The sequence below is a fragment of the Lissotriton helveticus genome, chromosome 1_1 (assembly GCF_964261635.1).
Source record: "Lissotriton helveticus chromosome 1_1, aLisHel1.1, whole genome shotgun sequence".
NCBI lineage: Eukaryota > Metazoa > Chordata > Amphibia > Caudata > Salamandridae > Lissotriton > Lissotriton helveticus.
Window position 1 is genome coordinate 737161811 of NC_136057.1, and position 20272 is coordinate 737182082.

The 20272-nt window shown below is 43.6% G+C and overlaps 1 protein-coding gene across 1 annotated transcript in view; it reads left to right on the forward strand.

Annotated features, from left to right (window-relative positions):
• Positions 1-20272, forward strand: part of LOC144816539 (uncharacterized) — a 1138385-nt gene that overhangs the window by 1113373 nt on the left and 4740 nt on the right. The window contains exon 13 of the mRNA XM_078674268.1: positions 12202-12426. Within this exon, the coding sequence (XP_078530394.1) occupies positions 12202-12426 (225 nt within the window). The remainder of the gene's footprint in view (positions 1-12201; positions 12427-20272) is intronic.

Consider the following 20272-nt stretch of genomic DNA (forward strand, 5'->3'; position numbering starts at 1 on the left):
TGCTTTCGAGATGGTGCCGATGCGTCTCCCTCTGCTACAGTGTCATATTCCCCGGATGAGTTTACAGACTTGGAGGCGCGAATAGATTTGGTTTCTGAGCTTCCTGTTGTTATACCTGTTCCGCAAGTGGTTGTCTCACCGGGGCCCCCTTTTTCTGTCCAGCGAGTGGAGAAGCTACAACGCTCCATGGTACATGAGGCCCGGACTGTGCTGCGGTGTTTTCCACATCCTGTGCTTTCCGTTCCGTGCTTGGCGGACTTGTTTTTGGACTTTGGACTGTTGGTGGTCTGGGTATTGTTGCATTCTGACATCCGCCATGCATCGTCAGTTGTCTCTCGGTGGCTGCGACCTTGTTGGGCGGCTGCGCTACCTGGTCTGATTGGAACGATTGGACCTTTTGTACCGAATTGTATCCCGTCTGCAGGACTGTTCATCATTGATACTATTGACAGAAGTGGCCGGGGGTGACCTCGTTTGGGATTTGGAGGGACTTCTTGCTGTTTAATGGTGATTCAAGGGCACGTCTAGTGGGGCTGTAATTGATTGCGTTTTATGTGCTTGCTGATACTTATACTTTTATACTGCTTCTGTCTATACGGTGCTAGTATGCGGGGGTGGGAGGGAATGGGTATCCGAATCGCCGGCTCTTCTCCTCAATTTTTTTCTTCTTTACTCTTTCTTTTCTATATTTCGGGTCTCTCATTTAGGGCGACAGGCACGCTGCTGGGGGGGTAGGCCGTAGCCTTTTGCAGGGGTGCAGGGTGGGGGGTTGGGGGATGGGTTTGTTTTCTGCTCCTTTTTTGTTTCTATGGCCCTTTGCCCTTTTCCTTCTTCGATGTCGTCGTCTTCATGTCTCCCATAGTACGTTCCCTTTCAGGAGTGGGGCTCGCATACCGTGCTTGGTACGTGACTATTGCATTTATCCTGACTTTAGTACTCTTCTCCTTTCCCATTCAATCTATGTTCATCATCGGAGTGATACTGTGTTTTAGCTGACTGTGTTGGGAGCGGGAATGACTATGCGATGTCGATTTTCGATTTAATTTTTGTTTAGTTAAAAATGAACCGTTTTAAATCCTTGGTATCACGTATTATCTTGATTCTCTGCTGTATCCTGGATGTGGCTTTGTTTTTAAGCGCCGGATTGATGTGATATTTCCTACCTAATTTCTGCTCGATTTGATTAGCGGCCGGCCACACTGGTTGTAGGCCCGTGTTTGTAACTTCATGCTAACGGAAATAAAGGTTCTTTAAAAAATAATAATAATAATAATTAATTAATTACCAATTAAAAATTAATTAACAATGTATTTAAAATAAATACCAATTAATTAATTATCATGTTTAATTAATTATATTAAATTACTTCCCACCCTATTCCCCTATAAACCCACAACCCGCTATTAAAAATAAAATAATATTATTCACATAATTATCAATTAATCAATTAATAAAAATTAATTATCAATTAACTAATTATCAATAAAAAATGAATTAATAATTAATTCTAAATAAAGAACAATAAATAAAATAACATATTTAATTAATTATTATTGAATTACTTCCCACCCTATAAACCCACAACCCGCTACAGAATTATATTACACAAAAAATTAAAATTAATATTAACTTACCTAAAATTCGATATTTTTGTTGTCTATATTATGTCTAGTCGATATTATGTCCATTCTATATTTTTGATTCGATATTATGTCCATTCTATTCGATATTAAAATGTTCTAGTCGATATTTTGGTAGTCTATATTATGTCTAGTCGATATTATGTCCATTCTATATTTTTTACTCGATATTATGTCTAGTAGATATTAAAAACTCGATATTTTGCCTCTATACCGGACTGGGTGATACATTAGTGAGAAGTGCACAAGATTTTCCACAAGTTGCTGGTCGTCCCATTCCAGCTCTTCTCTATGCGGATGACGTAGTTTTAATGGCAAGAACCCAAATTAGTCTTCAACGGGTCCTTGACTGTTTCTCAGTCTTTTGGAAAGATATAGGTCTTAGCACCTATATATCTAAGACGCTTGTAATGAGATGCCGGCAAGGGCCGTTGAGACCAAGAGATATATTTGTGGATGGCCAGAAGTTAGCCTCAACTAAAAGTTTCTCATATCTTGGAGTACAGTTTAATTATAATGATTCATGGGCTCAAACCATAATCATGAAAAAATTGGTGTTTATTCGTACTTCAAAGCCCTTCTAACTATCTCAAAGAAATTCAGAAAGAATCCTCCTGAGGAGCTCCTACAAATATATCAAGCAAAATGTATGCAGGGCTGTGGGGCCTAGCTAATACCAAGATGTTGTAACAAGTCGAAAATATATTTCTAAGATTTATTCTATCAGTCCCATCTAGTACCTCCTCTTATATTTGCCAGGAGGAGTTGGGTCTCTCCTTTATTTCTGATGTTATTAAAGTAGAACCTATACTGTTGTGGCACAGTATCTGGACAAAGGAACAGACGCAGCTAAATAGGGAGAGTCTGCAGGACTGTCTTAAATTAGATGGAGCTTACTTCACTGACCTGCGACCCTGCAGACGATCCTTAGAAAAGTTCTTAAAAAGGAGGCTTTACACTTGTTGGAAACGGTCAGATTGTCAGAAGAACTTTGAAAGCCTAGTGTTAGCCAACACCAATTACTATTATATATTTATAATTGTAGGATGTCTTATGGAATGAAACGTGTATGTATGTTTAAAAATGATGTAAATGTACTGTTTATTGTGATTGCTTTTTTACTTTTGGGTTTTATTGTTGATTGGATCAATTTTAATGATTTTATGATAGTTAATAATAACATTCGAATAATGCTTTCCTTGACCTTGCCTAGGGGTGCATTTGAAAGTCCATATTCCTTCTTCTGTGGAGTAGAGGTCTATGCATCAATGAATTCATCAGACCATGGTGAACGCCTTTCTCCACTCCCTACTGAAAGAAGGGGTCAGATAGATGCAAGCCATAGAAAGTTAGTAATTGTCCTTCAGAGGTAGTTTGCAGTGTGCCAGTATATTTCTGGTGCAATACCTTTGTTGCATGGGTATTCCGGCATAAGAAATACACCAGGTAATGAATGATTCCTGCAAGCAGGAATAGTTGGTATGATGTTTATTAGAAACACATGCAAGGAAAATAAGGAGCCGACAGAAGCATGGCAGATACATCCAATATGTGGGCGCAACTGACTAAACTGCCAGCTCAACAATACATACATAACAGATGTATGATGTTACAACGCATGCTTTTACATCGCATGCCTTTACATTACAACGCATAGTGCTTTGGGGTGCTGGATAGTGAATAGTTTAATTTACTATTCCAACTCCAGTCCCCGTGGACACTAGGGAAGGTTATTGGATAGTAAATTAACCTATTCCCTATCCTAGAGCGCCCCCCAGCGCAATGCGTTGTAATAGTTTGCGTTGTAATGACCGCGTTGTAATGGTAGTGCGTTGTAAAAGTTTTGTTGTAAGTGATGTTTACCATATATAACAAGCTTTACATTGAAATAATAACATGCATCTGTGCCCACATGAAAACCTTCGTATGTGCGTGTATTCTATCAAAACAACACAATCTGAACATTCCAAAGAAGACTGCTCTCGAGCACCCAAGGAATTGCACAAGAGCGGCAGGTAATATAGAAGTTAAAGGTACAGTACAACAACCTGGCTCACACCATCTGAAGCCTATTTTGTTTGAGGTAACAATGTGGAGTCAAGTCAAGTCAAGTCAAGTAATTTATATAGCGCGCTACATACCCAGAGGGTCTCAAGGCGCTTGAGGAAGGGTAGGGAATTATTTGTCGAATATCCATGTTTTAAGTTGCTTTCTGAATGATAGGTGGTTCTGAGTGAGGCGGAGGTGAGTGGGAAGTGAGTTCCAAGTTTTGGCTGCCAGGTAGGAGAAGGATCGTCCTCCCATTGTGGTTTTGTTGATGCGAGGTACAGCGGCCAGGGCTTGGTTGGAGGAGCGTAGCTGGCGGGAGGGGGTGTAGAAGGAAAGTCGTGTGTTGAGGCATTCGGGTCCAAGTTCGTAAAGTGCTTTGTGTGCGTGGGTTAGGAGGCGGAAAGTTATCCTCTTATTGACGGGGAGCCAGTGGAGGTTTTTCAGGTGACTAGAGATGTGGTCTTTACGCGGGATGTCTAGTATGAGTCTGGCTGATGCGTTCTGGATGCGTTGGAGTTTTTTCTGAAGTTTTGCGGTGGTACCGGCGTATAGGGTGTTACCATAGTCCAGGCGGCTCGTGACCAGTGCGTGGGTAACCGTTTTTCTAGTTTCGGTGGGGATCCAGCGAAATGTTTTTTTGAGCATGCGAAGAATGTTGAAGCAGGATGATGAAACAGCGTTGACTTGTCTGTTCATCGAGAGTGAGGAGTCTAGGATGACGCCCAGGTTCCGTGCGTGGTCCATCGGGATGGGTGCTTTTCCAAGGGCCTCTGGCCACCAGGAGTCATCCCAGGCGGAGGGGGAGGTGCCTAAGATAAGGACTTCTGTTTTGTCTGAGTTCAGTTTCAGACGGCTGAGCTTCATCCACTCGGCTACTTCTTTCATTCCTTCATGTAGGTTGGTTTTGGCGGTGTTCGGGTCTTTGGTGAGTGAGAGGATCAGTTGAGTGTCATCAGCGTAGGAGATGATGTTGAGGTTGTGTTGGCGTGCGAGGGTGTTACCGTAGTCCAGGCGGCTCGTGACCAGTGCGTGGGTAACCGTTTTTCTAGTTTCGGTGGGGATCCAGCGAAATGTTTTTTTGAGCATGCGAAGAATATTGAAGCAGGATGATGAAACAGCGTTGACTTGTCTGTTCATCGAGAGTGAGGAGTCTAGGATGACGCCCAGGTTCCGTGCGTGGTCCATCGGGATCGGTGCTTTTCCAAGGGCCTCTGGCCACCAGGAGTCATCCAAGGCGGAGGGGGAGGTGCCTAAGATAAGGACTTCTGTTTTGTCTGAGTTCAGTTTCAGACGGCTGAGCTTCATCCACTCGGCTACTTCTTTCATTCCTTCATGTAGGTTGGTTTTGGCGGTGTTCGGGTCTTTGGTGAGTGAGAGGATCAGTTGAGTGTCATCAGCGTAGGAGATGATGTTGAGGTTGTGTTGGCGTGCGATGGTCGCGAGGGGGCTCATGTATATGTTGAAGAGGGTGGGGCTGAGTGAAGATCCTTGTGGCACGCCGCAAATGACTTCAGTGGCCTCTGATTTGAATGGTGGAAGGCGGGCTCTCTGAGTTCTTCCTGTAAGGAACGAGGTGATCCATTCCAGAGCTTTTCCTTGGATTCCGATGTTTCTGAGGCGTTGTAATAGGGTTCTATGGCAGACTGTGTCGAAGGCTGCGGAGAGATCAAGGAGGATGAGGGCGACTGTGTCTCCATTGTCCAGTAGAGTTCGAATGTCGTCTGTTGCTGCGATGAGGGCGGTCTCAGTGCTGTGTTTGGCTCGGAAGCCGGACTGTGAGGGGTCGAGGGATTTGTTGGTTTCGAGGAAGGCGGCGAGTTGGTTGTTGACAGCTTTCTCGATGACTTTGGCCGGGAATGGAAGGAGCGAGATGGGACGGTAGTTTTTGAGTTCGTTGGGGTCAGCTGTGGGTTTTTTCAGAAGGGCGCTAAGTTCGGCGTGTTTCCAGCTTTCCGGGAAGGTGGCTGAGTTGAGGGAGCAGTTGATGACGTCTCGGAGGTGTGGTGCTATGATGGAGTTTGCTTTGTTGAAGATGTGGTGAGGGCAAGGGTCTGTAGGGGCTCCTGAGTGGATGGAGTTCATCAGGCGGATGGTGTCCTCAGTAGAGATTGGGTTCCAGTCATTAAGGAGGTTCATGGGGGGTGAAGGTACGGCAGAAGGTTGGGTGGGTTGGTCTCCTGGTTGGTTGTCGAAGCTGTTGTGGATGTCTGCGATTTTGTCGTGGAAGAACGAAGCTAGGGAGTCGCAGAGGGTTTGAGAGGGAGTGATGTCGTTGGAGTTGGCAGTAGGGTTGGTAAATTCTTTGATGATGTTGAATAATTCCTTGCTGTTGTGGGCGTGGGCGTTGTTGTCTAGTCGGCCTTTGAATGCGGCTTTCTTGGCAGTCCGTATTAGTTGGTGGTGTATGCGGGTGGCGTTTTTGAAGGCGTCCCTGGTGCTGGTGTTTGGGTCTTTTTTCCATGCATTCTCAAGGGAGCGACAGAGTTTCTTGGATTTCTTAAGATCATCGTTGAACCAGGGTGCGTTTTTGCTGCCTAGTTTGATGTGACGTTTTTTCAGAGGTGCTAGGTTGTCGGCGCTGTTGGTTAGCCATTGAGTGAGGTTAATGGCTGCATGGTTGGGGTTCGAAGAGTGGGCAGGGGGGTTTTGGAGAAGCGATGAGGAGATCTGATCGATGGTGATTTTGTTCCAGTTTCTTCGCTGAGTAGATTGAGGATGGTTGTGGGTTGTGGTCTTTTTGTAGACAAAGTGAACGCAGCTGTGGTCCGTCCAATGGAGAGCTGTGGTGTGACTGAAGGAGATATGTTTGCTGGAGGTGAAGATAGGGTCGAGAGTGTGACCTGCTTGGTGAGTGGGGGTATTGACAAGTTGTTTGAGTCCGAGGTTGGCGAGATTGTCCAGCAGGGTGGTGGTGTTGCTGTCGTTGCTTTTTTCCAGGTGAAAGTTGAGGTCTCCCAAAAGAATGTAATCCTCGGAGGGGAGGGCGTGTGGGGTGATAAAGTCAGTGATGTCTTCACTGAATTGAGCACGGGGTCCTGGTGGCCTGTAGAGGAGGGTGCCTCTGAGTGTGGTCTTGGGGTCGGTGTGGATCTGGAAGTGAAGGTGCTCGGCGCTAGCGAGGTTGACGTCTGAGCTGGTTGAGATGCGGATGGAGTTCTTATGGTCGATAGCGATGCCTCCTCCTGTTTGCTTGGTGCGGTCTTTTCGGATGATCTTGAAGCCTTCTGGGATGGCAATGGTGATGTCTGGGGCTGAGGAGGCGTTCATCCATGTTTCTGTTAGGAAGGCGACGTCCGGAGAGATGGTGTCTAGTAGATTCCAGAGGTCGATGGCGTGTCTGTGGACCGAGCGGGTGTTGAGCAGGATGCATTTAAGGTGGTTGGTGTCAGGTCTCAGTTTGGTGTTAGTGGATGAGGAGTTGGTCTTGGTGCCGTCAAACTTGCAGGAGTTACATGTGAAGGGTCCATGGGTGTGTCTGGGGGCGGCTTGTGCGCAGTTGGGGAGTCGGCCTGGGTTAAGGGCTAGGAGGGTGGAGGCGGCGTATGTGATGCGGGTGGGGTGGGTAGGACGGGGGCCAGGGGGTCTGGCGCTGGGCGCGGACGGGCGTAGACGGGCTTACCTTTGGCGCACCTTCGGCGCGCATATGGCGCATCCGCTGCACGTGGACGCTGCGCGTAGGTGCATCTGTCATAAATGGATAGTGGAGGGGGTCGGAGGGAGGGGGGTCGGCTGGGAGGCGGGGTCGGGGTGGAGGGCCGGGCTGCAAACCGACAACAAACAACAAAATGGCAGTAGAGACAAAAGCGAAACAGGCGAGATTGGGGCACAAGTTAAACTGGCACAATTTAAAAGGCAGGCAATGCGCTAAGAAGTCAACAATGGCAACAATAATATGGCAACAATGCTGCGTAGCGCTATGAGTTAATGGAGGCAAGAGTCAGCAAGTCAAATTTAAAAGGCAGGCAATGCGATGCGATATAGCGCTAGGAGGTCGATATGGCAAGAGTTAATATAGCGCTATGTGAGCAGTCAAGCGCTACGATACCAGGGAGCGTGGGGAGCGACCGCTTCTGCACCAGTCAGGCCAGTCACAGCGTTAGGGCGAGCAGGACGTTCCTATACTCCCTGTGGGAGGGGGGTCGGCTGGGAGGCGGGGTCGGGGTGGAGGGCCGGGCTGCAAACCGACAACAAACAACAAAATGGCAGTAGAGACAAAAGCGAAACAGGCGAGATTGGGGCACAAGTTAAACTGGCACAATTTAAAAGGCAGGCAATGCGCTAAGAAGTCAACAATGGCAACAATAATATGGCAGCAATGCTGCGTAGCGCTATGAGTTAATGGAGGCAAGAGTCAGCAAGTCAAATTTAAAAGGCAGGCAATGCGATGCAATATAGCGCTAGGAGGTCGATAAGGCAAGAGTTAATATAGCGCTATGTGAGCAGTCAAGCGCTACGATACCAGGGAGCGTGGGGAGCGACCGCTTCTGCACCAGTCAGGCCAGTCACCTGGAGGGAGAAATGCTGAGCATGTGTCACCACTTTCCCAATGAATAGGGGTATCTAGACTCTGTTGTGCACTGCAGCTGCAAGTAGAACTTTACAAATATTCAATAAATAAATATATTCATCTATGTGACCTTGGATTTATCCAAGTGCCAAAAGGGTGTATGTAAGCTTGGTGAGGGTCTGTATTGTTAGTCACTTTTTCAAATAGGAACATCAATGGGACAATGTAGCTATCTTTGAAATGTCATGACATCGAAGGACAGCCCTTCCAATCAAGGGCAGACCAAGAATATAAACATTAAAGCCAGTGACTGTGCTGGCCAGATTCAAAGCACACTCTCTTTCTGTATTTCTTATAATTGCACCTTTTTGAACAATTGATGATATGAGGTCCATCAGAGAGATAAAGCTGTGTGTTGCCAGACAAGCGGGTCGTGATAGTCTGCCTGCTGTTTTTTACAACAGTCAGTACAGGAAGTAACAAGCATTGGAAATGCAATAGGTCTTGCATTTGCTTCTGTTAGAGCTATTGGCGTTGTAAATAAAAAGCGGGAACTGCGACAAATCTCCTTTTCTTTCCATTTATTATCAAGGGTTTGTTGTTGGCTTGTATTAGGAAATAACTCAAAAAGTAGCCTAAAAGACACCCAAAATACTTCACATTGTGTCACCATGCTCCTTTGGACTTCTTTACCCTCCTTATTTACCCTCCCGGCACTACAAGTGGCGCCCAGGTTAAAGATGATCAGATGAGTTTTACAGCTGTGGGGTCCTGAAGTCCCATTGGATAACATCGATTGCCGATCATAACATGAGAGCTATATCTGCCAAAATAGGAAACACTGAAAGAATCCGAACCGAACTAAGTCATAAAGCACTTTGTTTTATTTCTTTGGGACAGTTAAGGCTTAGAATTTGAATATTACACCATTCCTATTTCTTTTTACCGCGTAAAGCGATTTTTCAAGTGTTGTTTATCTATAAAGCAATAACCCTGATTGGAAGCTGATATTTATTGCGTGTGTGACCACGTTGTTGCTTGTCGAAAGTAGACCCTGCTGCTGCTTGCTCTAACGGCGGAGTGCACTGGGAACCGGCGGCCCTGCTCCTATTAAAGGCTCAATCCGAAGCTTTGTTTAAATGCGTACTGCTAGTCTGATACCTGCCACAGATAACAGCGAGTAGACTGTAGGTCACAAGTTCGGAAGCCTTCGGCGCCGACTCAGTTTATCATCCTTCTGATGCCGAGACAGTAAGTACAAATGAGAGGATGTAATATCAACCTTTTTTACTGTAGCTGTCGGATACATGTGAGGAGCCACAAGTTTGCTGTCAATATTAATAATAGGAGCTTTTGGTTTGAATGAGTGGCCAAGTGGTCCCGGGAGCCCCCTTATAATACCCTGCAGCAGGCAGGCTGAGCCCCTTGACGTACATCTGTGGCCTGCACTGATGAAGGGGTACCCGGCAGTAAGTGTTAGTCTGTCAGCCACTTGATGTGGCTGCCTCCCAGTTACGGGTGACCACCAGGGGAGCTGGTCAGACAACGGCGCCCGTTCATCCTCTCACAGGTCGTGGGCAGGCTCGCCGAGCTTTCGCTGCTGCTGCATTGCAGGGCCATCCTCAGATAAAGTGACCCCCCTTCGCTCAGAACCCCCCTCAGGAGTACTTGTGTTTGAATGTCACCAGGATCAGCAGCACTTCACAGACTTTCACGTGTTCCTTTAACACCGTTGACTTCATTCAGCGGGGCACTCAGCAGTAACAAGAGAGGACTGCGCTGCAAATCACACAAAAAAAGAGTGCTTACTGACTTAAAGACACCGTGTGTGTAACGCCGCAAGTAAACGATCCAGTCAGGGAGGGCAGTTGACCGTGGGTGTAACGCCGCAAGTAAAAGATCCAGTCAGGGAGGGCAGGGCCACAAGTGGACAGGGCGGTAACCATGAGGGACTAAGAAGCCTCCTTTACAATGAGAAGCCAGCTTTTACCACGCAAGCCAAATGGAATCATGGGCGGGGCTTCAAGTCCCCTTTTAAAAGTGTATCGATCACACTAAGCCTCGCAGAGCGAGGAGCTCATGTGCGCTCCAGCGCTAGGTCTGCAAGACCTGAAATTGGAGGAGGAAACCTGAGAGTGGAGCGACAAAACAGGACAACAGAATAAACGGAGCAAAAGTTCCAACAAGTAGAGGGTTTGATGGGTAGATTAAAAAAACATTAAAAACAAAAATGGAGCAGGACTAATGTCATTGTAGAAAGGGAGAGAGGAACATTTACAAGGTGCTCGCCTGTAAAAGCTAAGGGAAATCTGTGTAAGCTGTTGCTGCCAGACTTTTCCTTCCCTTGCTTCAGTAATACTGCACTTCTAATATCGTTTATATTGGCGGAAGCTTTGTCTTGAGGATTGCCTTCCTTACATAAAAAGCGTTTCACTTAAACATGTAGCATAATTTCGGTCCCCAGCTCTCAAGCTCCATATAGATAGATGGTGGTATACCCGGAACTCTTGAGAGTAAAGATGCTACACATTGTCATCCAACCTCGAGAAGCTGGAATGTATGCAGGCGAGCCATGGCGCTTCATTTTCTTATCTCCATAAGGAGCACAAAGCCTAGATTTCACAAAACATTTGCAGTATATTGCCTGAAAATTGAATCTGAGAGTATTCTTCATGCATGATACTGGCACAGAGAATGGTTCCACAAGTAAATGTCTCCAGGAAGACATTATTGCTCTTACCGACATTTACTGCTTTAACCAATTCAACCCAGTTTCCAGCATAGCAAAATTGTGCAATTTATGCAGCCTTGAAATGTGTTTGATTACATGACAAGTGTCTTAGTTTCACAATAATAGTAACCGCACCCGTTATATGATTCGACTCTTCTTATGAGGAACTTTGCCACCGTTGAGCCTTCTGGACAAAACCAACAACATATCTGTATATTCTGCTTTACATGTCATACTTCTCTATTTTTTATGTTTCTATCTACAAGGCATGTACGATGTCCTTTAGTGCTCTCTACTTAATATATATGTGTATCTTTTACCAGTGTGGATGACTTATGTGGAGTCATGGAGTTATAGCTTCTCAAGTTCGCCAATTTGTGTCTAATATGCTGCATGTCACACAGGATTCCTCATTTCTATACTTTCTGTGCCTACAATATGTACAAAAGAAAAGTCCATAAGCTCATTGGCACCTGTTTGTCTCACCGTCATTTGTTTACACGTCGTTGAGTGGCTTCCACTATGAAGTCAGTAACTGATTATAACCTTTTCAATAACGCTGTCCCCAGTCTTATTTTGAATTTGTCTTCTAAATAAATGCATTGTAAAAATAGCCCTTTTTAAAAGTGCTGACCAGAAAAAAAATGTATGACAAGTTTTGTTTTTAAAATGGTGATGTAACTTTTGTCACAGAAAAGACAAGGAAGGCTTAGGTTCAGATAGCACACCTGATTAACGTTTCTTTTCTTGAAAGTGTTTCCATGGGTTGAATGAACACATCTTACGTGAAGGATAGCACATCTTCTCGGTATATATAGCCAGATGGATCTGAAAGTTGCTGCAGGAATTGCAAACCGCCTCTGAAAGGTGTGTGTTAAAATAATGTTTGCAAAGGGAAGATGTTTCAAGTGTACAATACTACGTGCATTTCCCTTTATTCCGCATGTGCTGACGTGCTCTGAAAGTGGGCTTTACAGGAAGGAATACTGGAGCACAGTTGTCAGATTGGCCCAACATATGAGAACGATTTCAGTCAGTGCTGCCATTCCAAACAGTGGTACCAAACCATGCTGGAACGTATAGTCCCATCATAGAAATGGGAATAGTAAAACTACAAGTATGCGTAGAAGGGCTGAATTTCCGACTTATTACATGGGGAAAGACTATGGTTTGTAAATCATTTTGTATTTGTTTAATACAAGCTGAAAATGGTTAGTAATGCGACTTTTGCTGCTTTTTCTTTCTTTTTTCTTATACTTTGTGCACAAATAAAGCAAATAGTCTACCGTAGTTGGCTTGGAGCCCCAGAATCCCGGACTGAAACACAACATGGTGATTTACAGCGACCTCCCGCTTCATCACTGGGTGGCGTAAGGAGGCGGATAAAGGAGGACAGGTCTGTCACAGCTTCAGGCACACTTGACAATGTCTATAACCATCCTTCAGGACTCAGCAACACACTGGAACACATCGTAGACCAGCTTGATCTTTTGACACAGGTGAGAATGTCATGCATGGCTGATTAGTGTTCGTTCCTGATAACAGTTTACAACAAAGTACAAAGGGCCTGAAAATCATTTCATGGTTGCAAACTCAATGACTTGCTGAAACACACGGTTTGCAACCGCAAAACGGCTTTCTGCTATTTACTAAACCCCTTTTGCAAGTTGTATTAGTGCAAAGGTTGCATCACAAAACCAGAGACAGGACACAAATAGTTGTGCCATTTGCAACCACTCTGTTTAACACATCTCTTTGTGCATCAGGCCCACAGAGTATTTAAGCCATTCCATTTTATAGTTTTAGATATAATTTTTGTAAGAAACTGGATTATTTTTTGGGATTCTTCAAAGACTAATCAAAGCCGTTGTCAGGGTGAAACCTCAAAGTCACTAGATTAGCTTGAGCTCAAACCCCGGGTAGCTATGGCACAGAACAGACAGGCTTAACTTAGAGCAGTGTAATGTATTTATGCATTAACAAATCAGTAATAAAGTCAAAATGCAAAACAATGAAAATCCAAAATCGAATTTGAAGAAAAGAGTCAAATTTAATATGCAATATAACACCAAAATGAAAGAAATCCTATCAGGGGAACCGGAGATATGCATTTTTGAAGTTTTAAGTAGAATTACCAAAAAGCCTAAAGTGTCAATATTAGTCAATGGTCACAGTTGACCAGGACCTAGGTGTAATTTGAGGCTGAGCGCAGGCCGGATAAACCCATTAGGTGCTTCCTGGGCACAGATTTTACCTTCTAACTTAGGGCCTGATTTAGAGTATGGCAGACGTGACAGATATCTCGTCTGCCTTATTACAAGTGCCATTGTATATAATACAGTTATAATAAAGCGGATGGGATATCCCTCATGTTTGTGACGAAGTAACCCTGTCTACTGAACTCTAAATCAGGCCCTTAGTTTTTTGAGTCCCAATCCGCCATAGGAGTACACTTTTAAAGAGCCCATGACCTCTAGGGAGGCACTTAGAGACTCACAGGGTGTCAGGCAGAGGCCAACAGCAGATTCCAATCCAGGTCTAGTTGCCACTGGTTAACTGGGTACTTCCAGGAAAAGTCCTCTTTTAGCTTGTTGTATCCCTGTAGTTTAAACAAGGTCAGCCTTATGAACCTTGGCGTCCATTTCTTTGTCTGGGGTACTAGTGGTAGCAAGTTCAGTCCCTTCAATTCTCCTCTCAGGTCACTGACAGCGGATCCAGTACTCTTCTGGTCCTTCACAGGTCCAGGAAGGGTTCGAAGTCGGAGCCTGGAGGTGTCAAATTTACGCCTGACCCTAGCTGGTGGATGGTAATGACTCCTGGGCATGCCCTAAGCAATGGGGTAAAAGTTCCCAGGGCCATCCATACACACATTGGGCATTTTTAAGATGGCGGAAGTCTTCAGACACACTAAACGTGGGCTCTGAAGGCTGAGCTTGGGTATAAGGAGTGACCCTCCCACATCTATCACTAAAGTCCACTTCTAGGCAACCACTGTACCCACAATAAACCCAGAGACACACATGAGGTAGGCCAAGAGCAGAGTCCTTCAAAAACCAGACATTGGATTGACAAGAATTGTCTTGGCATCCTGTTCTCTCCCCTTGCAAGTCTGCCCGAAGGGTTATACATGAACCCTGCAAACCTGACAAGCAGGAGTTACCACTGCATTGTCAAAGAGGATGCCCACAGCCTCCAACCCTGTATATTTGATGGAGTTCAGAGAAGTTATCACTGCCCATTGAGGTAAACCTATTGTTTGCTCCTGGGAGGCATTTCACACTTACTGAAGCCTATTATTTGTTGGCAAAAGCTAGAGAGCAAATGAAAATTAGCCTCACGGAATTTCAGGCAAGGAAACATCTAACTTTCTAAAAGTTACTTTGCCTTAATATTTATTAAAAGTCCAACTTCACATTGAATTGGATTTTAAATAAATATTGAAATAGTTGTTTTATTCTTTCTGTAGCTGGTCCTATTCCCAGGGTACAGTATTAGTATATTAATCTGTACTCTGGCTTTCTTCATAGGGCAGGAATAACTGCCACAGTGAAAAAAAGCTTTTGGTTGCTAGTCACCCTAAGAACCCCCCTGCCTTGTGGGCCACAAGACCTACATGGGGGTGAATTATTAATGTTTAAAAGGACGGTTTTTATGTGTCAAAATGGTTGTATTTTACAGGTCAAATTGCAGTTTCTTTTACGATGCTATACCGAGGCAACAACGATAGGCTTGAAACCTTTTTTACCCTGCCACCGTAATGAACAGCTCAATAGGTGGTGCAGTCCACTAGTGACCCTTAGCTTACAGGCCCTGGGTATATCTTATATTCTGAACTAGGGCCTTATGGTTAAGTTAAATATGCTAACTAGGGTTATACTAATGTGACCCTGTTTAAACTGTGGAGTACAGGCACTTTACTGCTGGTTAGCAGGGGTAAAGTGCAGAGTTCTACAGGCAGCAAAAATAGGAGAGGGCAAAAATCTGGGGTTACACCACACAAAAGATGGTCATTTCCTGCAATTTTTGTATTCCCTCATCCACAGTGATCTTGCAGTTTGCTTAAGGTGAACATCAAGTTCACTGACGATATTTTATAATAGTGCCAAATTTCATATTTAAACAATGGCCCCCGCATTCTCTTCTACAATGAACTCTCTTAGTTATTGCTATTGATACTTGTCATTGTACATCACACAGCTCTTACTAGTTCAGATGGGCAACGTTGTAGCTTTGTCTGAATTATTGCAAACCAAGGCAAACATGCCTTGTCCAGATAGTTGCCTAATGGAGTAAGCATGCCTTGTATGTGTTATTGGAAGAATGTATGGATTGAATATGACATGTTGGGTTTTAGGGGGTCCATGTGGTTCTGAGTGGTGCTCTTCACACATAGGCTACTTCATCCTAGCCAATCAGGATTTAGACCTAGGCACAGTACAGAGACTGCCTTGCTGGAAGTCTCCGAATTGATTAAGTACCATCGATGCAGGTGGTTGGCCAGTCCTAGTAATGGTGGACCTGTCTGCAGTATTCAACACGGTTCTGCATGCCAAGCTCCTCACACGCTTTCGGGAGATTGGCATCAGGGACAATGCCTGGAAATGGTTGAAGTCCTTTCTAGAGGATAGGAGTCAAGAAGTACGGCTACCTCCTGTAAGCCGAAGGTCTCAGTTGGAGTTTCTGAGGGCTCAGCACCAAGCCCCACAATGTTTCATATCTATATATCGCCCCTGTCTAAGATGCTGGAAACCTTTGGGGCTAAGATTATTTCTTACGCATATTTTCTTTCAGCTTCACCCTGTCTCTCCGCATTGAAGTGTAACACAGGAAAGACGGAGGCGTTCAAATTTGAACACTATGTTGTTCTTAATTAGGATGTCCAGTAGCCTGCAGGGGTATCTCCACTGGATATTCAAGTAGACTCTGTTAAAAAAAATCTGGGGATCAAATTTGATAATAAAATGTCCTTCCATAAACATACTATCTCAGTGGTAGACATGTGTTTTAGCATCTTATGCATGGCAAGCAAAATGTTTGCAGTTTCTTTCAATTCCTACTAGGATAACAGTGGTATTGGCCTTGGTTATATCCAAATGGTACTATGTCAATGCACTTTATGCAGGCCTGCCAAAATACCTTCTGAGGGGACTCCAGACAGTTCAGAACGTGGAGGCTAGGCTTGTTTCTCAGTCTTCCTAGACAAGAACATATTACTATGAACTTACATAATTTGCAGTGGCATCCCTGTGGAAAAAAATGATTCTTTTTAGGTCCACTCTGTTAATGCACAGAGCGCTGCATCATTCAGGAACTGATTATCTGCCAGGATTGCCTACTATAGCCCACCAAGAGTGTTATGCTCCTCCAATAACTATCTGGCCAGAATTCCAAGAGTTTGTTGCGCTAAAACAGGAGCTCGTTCTTTTTCTTTTCTGGGCCCGGTTGGTTGGATAAATCTCTCTCTAAATGTGTGACAGATAAATGATGAAGCATTATTTAAGAAACAACTTAACACTTGTCTCTTCTCACAGTAACGGTCTTCTCCCTCTGTTTTCTTTGGACTTTAACGTATAGCACTGGGACACTCTTTGAGTAGCCGTGCCCTTTACAAATTGCGTCACGATTACTAGGTTACTGATAGGCAGGAGAGGGTACACAAGAGCCTAAACCCTGAGGGAATGTGCTTACAGGACCCACCACACACACGATTACCCTATGGTATAAGGTAAATAAATGGTTAGGGTGGCATGGCATTCTGACCCAAACCACTCCACTCTGGGACAACAAGTAAATAGGCAGGATTCACACTTGCAAAGGTTTCAACAGGTGGGACCTCTTTGGTATCTCGACAGTGGGAGACATGTGGATAAGGGGGAGGGGTGATTCCTTTAGCGGATCTACAGACGAGGTTTACACTGGCCCCAACAGAAACCTTCAGGTACCTACAAGTCAGACACACCCTAATGACATCCTTCCCCCCAGGGAGTAGTTTCCCTGAAGCCTCACCGCTTGAGGACATTCTTCTCACAGACTTTATGGAATGTAAGGCAAATCTCCCTGACCTTTCAAAAGCTACTACATAACCCCTCCAATCCCCTTCAGAAGCCCCGTGGATACTGCATCGTGATTTGGGTGATCTGGATGACCAGGACTGGCAGGAAGCCTCAGATCCGTAGGGAGGTAGCTATTTCTGCGAGATTAAGGCGTATTCAACTTAAAATCCATCTTACACGTGGCCTACCTCTCTAGATCCACAATGTTCTAAATGGGTTGAGAAACCACCATATGTGGACAGGAAGGTACTTTCAATCCTCTATTGTGGGAATGTCCAGTGATCATGCAGTATTGGAGAGAAGTGGTGAACACAATGGCCAGGGTCTGCCAGAGAGACTTTGATTTAGAGCCGAAACAGTGTCTCCTCAATATCTGGGACGGGACAGTTCTAAGTCGGAAAGACCAAATATGGGCAACACTGGGTATGATAATAGCAAAACGTAATATAGCTAGACACTGGGGAGCCCAAGCCACACCAACACTCCGAGACTGGGGTAAAGACATGGACTCATGCATGTTCACGAAAAGGGTGGTATACAGTAGCAGAGGTTAAGCAAAGAAGTGGGAACAGATTAGGGAAAAGTCAAACACACAGGGGAAGAATACATATCAGCCCCTCTGAGAGGTTGAGAGGGACAGTAATAAGGCACAACAATAACGGGAAGTTGAGTGAGTATGTACTGGAGACGGATTAACAGGAAGAGGAATTGTTTTGCATTATGTGAATTAAATGTGAGTTGTACGGTGCAAAGTCGAAAATGCAGTATTCAAATAAAAAAGTTAATTACAATAAAAAGAGAAAAATAAAACCTATCAAGGCATTTGGTTTGGAAGCGACCTCTGCAGTTCCCCATCAATTACTAAAATAAAAACTCTATTTCAACACCTTGTCTGCTCCACTTAAGCATTGCATTACGCCGTTTAAAAAACCAATTTAGGATTTTATACCGCACAAATTTGGGGGATTTCAATACAAACAACGGGGATGGTATTTGTATTTCTGAGCATATCAAATCAAAAAAGAAATTTATAAAACAACTAGTTACTGCATTCCTGTTCTTAAATCTCTCTAAGTACTGTGCAAAGTAAGCAAAATAATAATCTTTCAAATTTGGTAAAGAAAGACCGCCGTAATTAGTTTCTGCATTTAATGTCCGTATATCTAATCTAGGTGTTTTTTTTGCCCAAATAAATTTAGAGAACATAGATTCTATTTTGGAAAAAAAAGTACCCGACAAATAGAATGGAATTGATGCAAACAAAAAATTAAAAAGAGGGAGGATTGACATTTTAATTAAATTGATGCGTCCGAGAATAGTTAAGGGCAGAGGATCCCAGCGAGTGAACATTGATTGGACTTTTTTAATTAATGGAACAAAATTAAGTGTATATAAATCCAAAATATTTGAAGAGAACAAAATTCCTAGATATCTTTTAGGTTATTCACTTCCACACTTTCATTTACTAACTCCCTTAATCGGAGTGTTTTCTTTTTTAAAGATTAAAATCAATCCCATTGTAATAAAAAATTGGGGTAGGTCTGGGTTTAAAACATTATCTGATTTTTTGGTAAGCGGGACTTGGCTCTCAGTTACGGAGATGTCAGCTCGAATTGGTGGCAATTTTTTGCTAATTGGTTCCTACTCTAATTTAATTTATCCTATGTTGGCGCAATTAGATCCCGGTACCATTGCGAATGATACTTCTAATCTTGTTTTAGATCTTTTTATTAATAATGTGGAGAAGAAACCAGGAGTATGGAAACAGTGTCTGACTCAAAGTCGGGAGGTAGAGTTGACTGCTAAAGTTATCCGAAAATGGTACACTCAAGAAAATTTTATATTGTCGCCGGAAATCTGGAAAACCATTAATCAATTTAATTTCTGCGTATTGCGTGGGGCCAATTGGCGTCGCATGTTGTATTTTAGCAAGTGGCTATTATATCGTACACCAGTAATAATTGCTAAAATGTATAACGATGCGTCTGCTTTTTGTTTCAGACATTGCAATTGTGAACAAGCCAATTGGTCTCACATTATTATGTCTTGTCCTAAAATTAAGCATTTCTGGGAAGAAATTATTAGTTTTTTAAAGACTTATTGTTTGTTATCTGTCCCATGCAATGCAAGAATGTTATTATTTGGATATGACCCTGATTGTATATTTTCCAGTCACTTGGCAAAATTGATTTATATTATAATGGCTGTGGCTAGATCTTTATTACTGCAGAATTGGCTTTCATCCTATATCCCGACGCTGCAGGAATGGTTGGAAAAAATGAAAAGGGTCAGGAAAAGCGAACTCTTATATGCTCAAAGAGTTGGGGGTATTAGAAAATTTGATCAAATTTGGGGATGCTATTTTGAGTAAATGGGTTTAACATTTTGTTGAGTCGAAACTAAATGTAATTGTTATTTTTCTGTGTTTTCTTATTTTTTATGTACGCTGTATATAATCTGAATACAACTTCAATAAAAAAAAATAAAAAAAAGAGACAGCTCATGCTGTCTTATGGCGAAAACCTTGTCTGCTCCACACATCTCCTGGTGGGGGCACATGGAAACAATCAAAATGATAATTTCACCAATTTGCGGAAGTAGATAAATTAGTTGCCAATTTCTTGTGGAAAAGCAAGAGCGCTCGAATTTTGGCTGCCTTCTTGCTTTTAATCAAGACATGATGTGGCATTAACTTACCGGACTTACCTAGATATCAACGCATCTTTTTGGCAGCAAAAAGCTCTTGGCTTTTCAGGGACCTCGATAACCTTTCCTCTCCGTGGCTGTGGAATGAAACATATTTAATCCACCTGTTACTGCGTTCTTTGCTGTTGACAATCCTACATGTCAAAAATGTACATATCTCCCACTCTCAAACAATGTTCACATTCGCTGCCTTATTACAGGTAGATAAGTGCCTTCATAATCGCTTGTCTGGATTAGTAATGACTTCCTTATGGCGCAATCATACAATTAAATTGTATGGGAAAGCGCTATTTTGGGACTTATGGGCCCTTAAAGGTATCAACACAATCAGCGAACTGGCTATCCCTGCCAAACGTATTTCATTCTCTGTTACATGCCACTCATATACTTCTTGGCATAGACTTTACATTTTTTTTTTATTTAAAATCTGTTTTATTTTTGAACACAGCGTTAAGCCTACAACCTCTTGCCGAGGCCGGCCGCGCAAGATGTATCTCGTCGAGTTCTGTGCCAGTGCAATCGGGGAAAAGCTTTAACACAGCGCCTCGCCTACAACCCTCCTCGGAGGGCCGGCCGCATGGCTTAG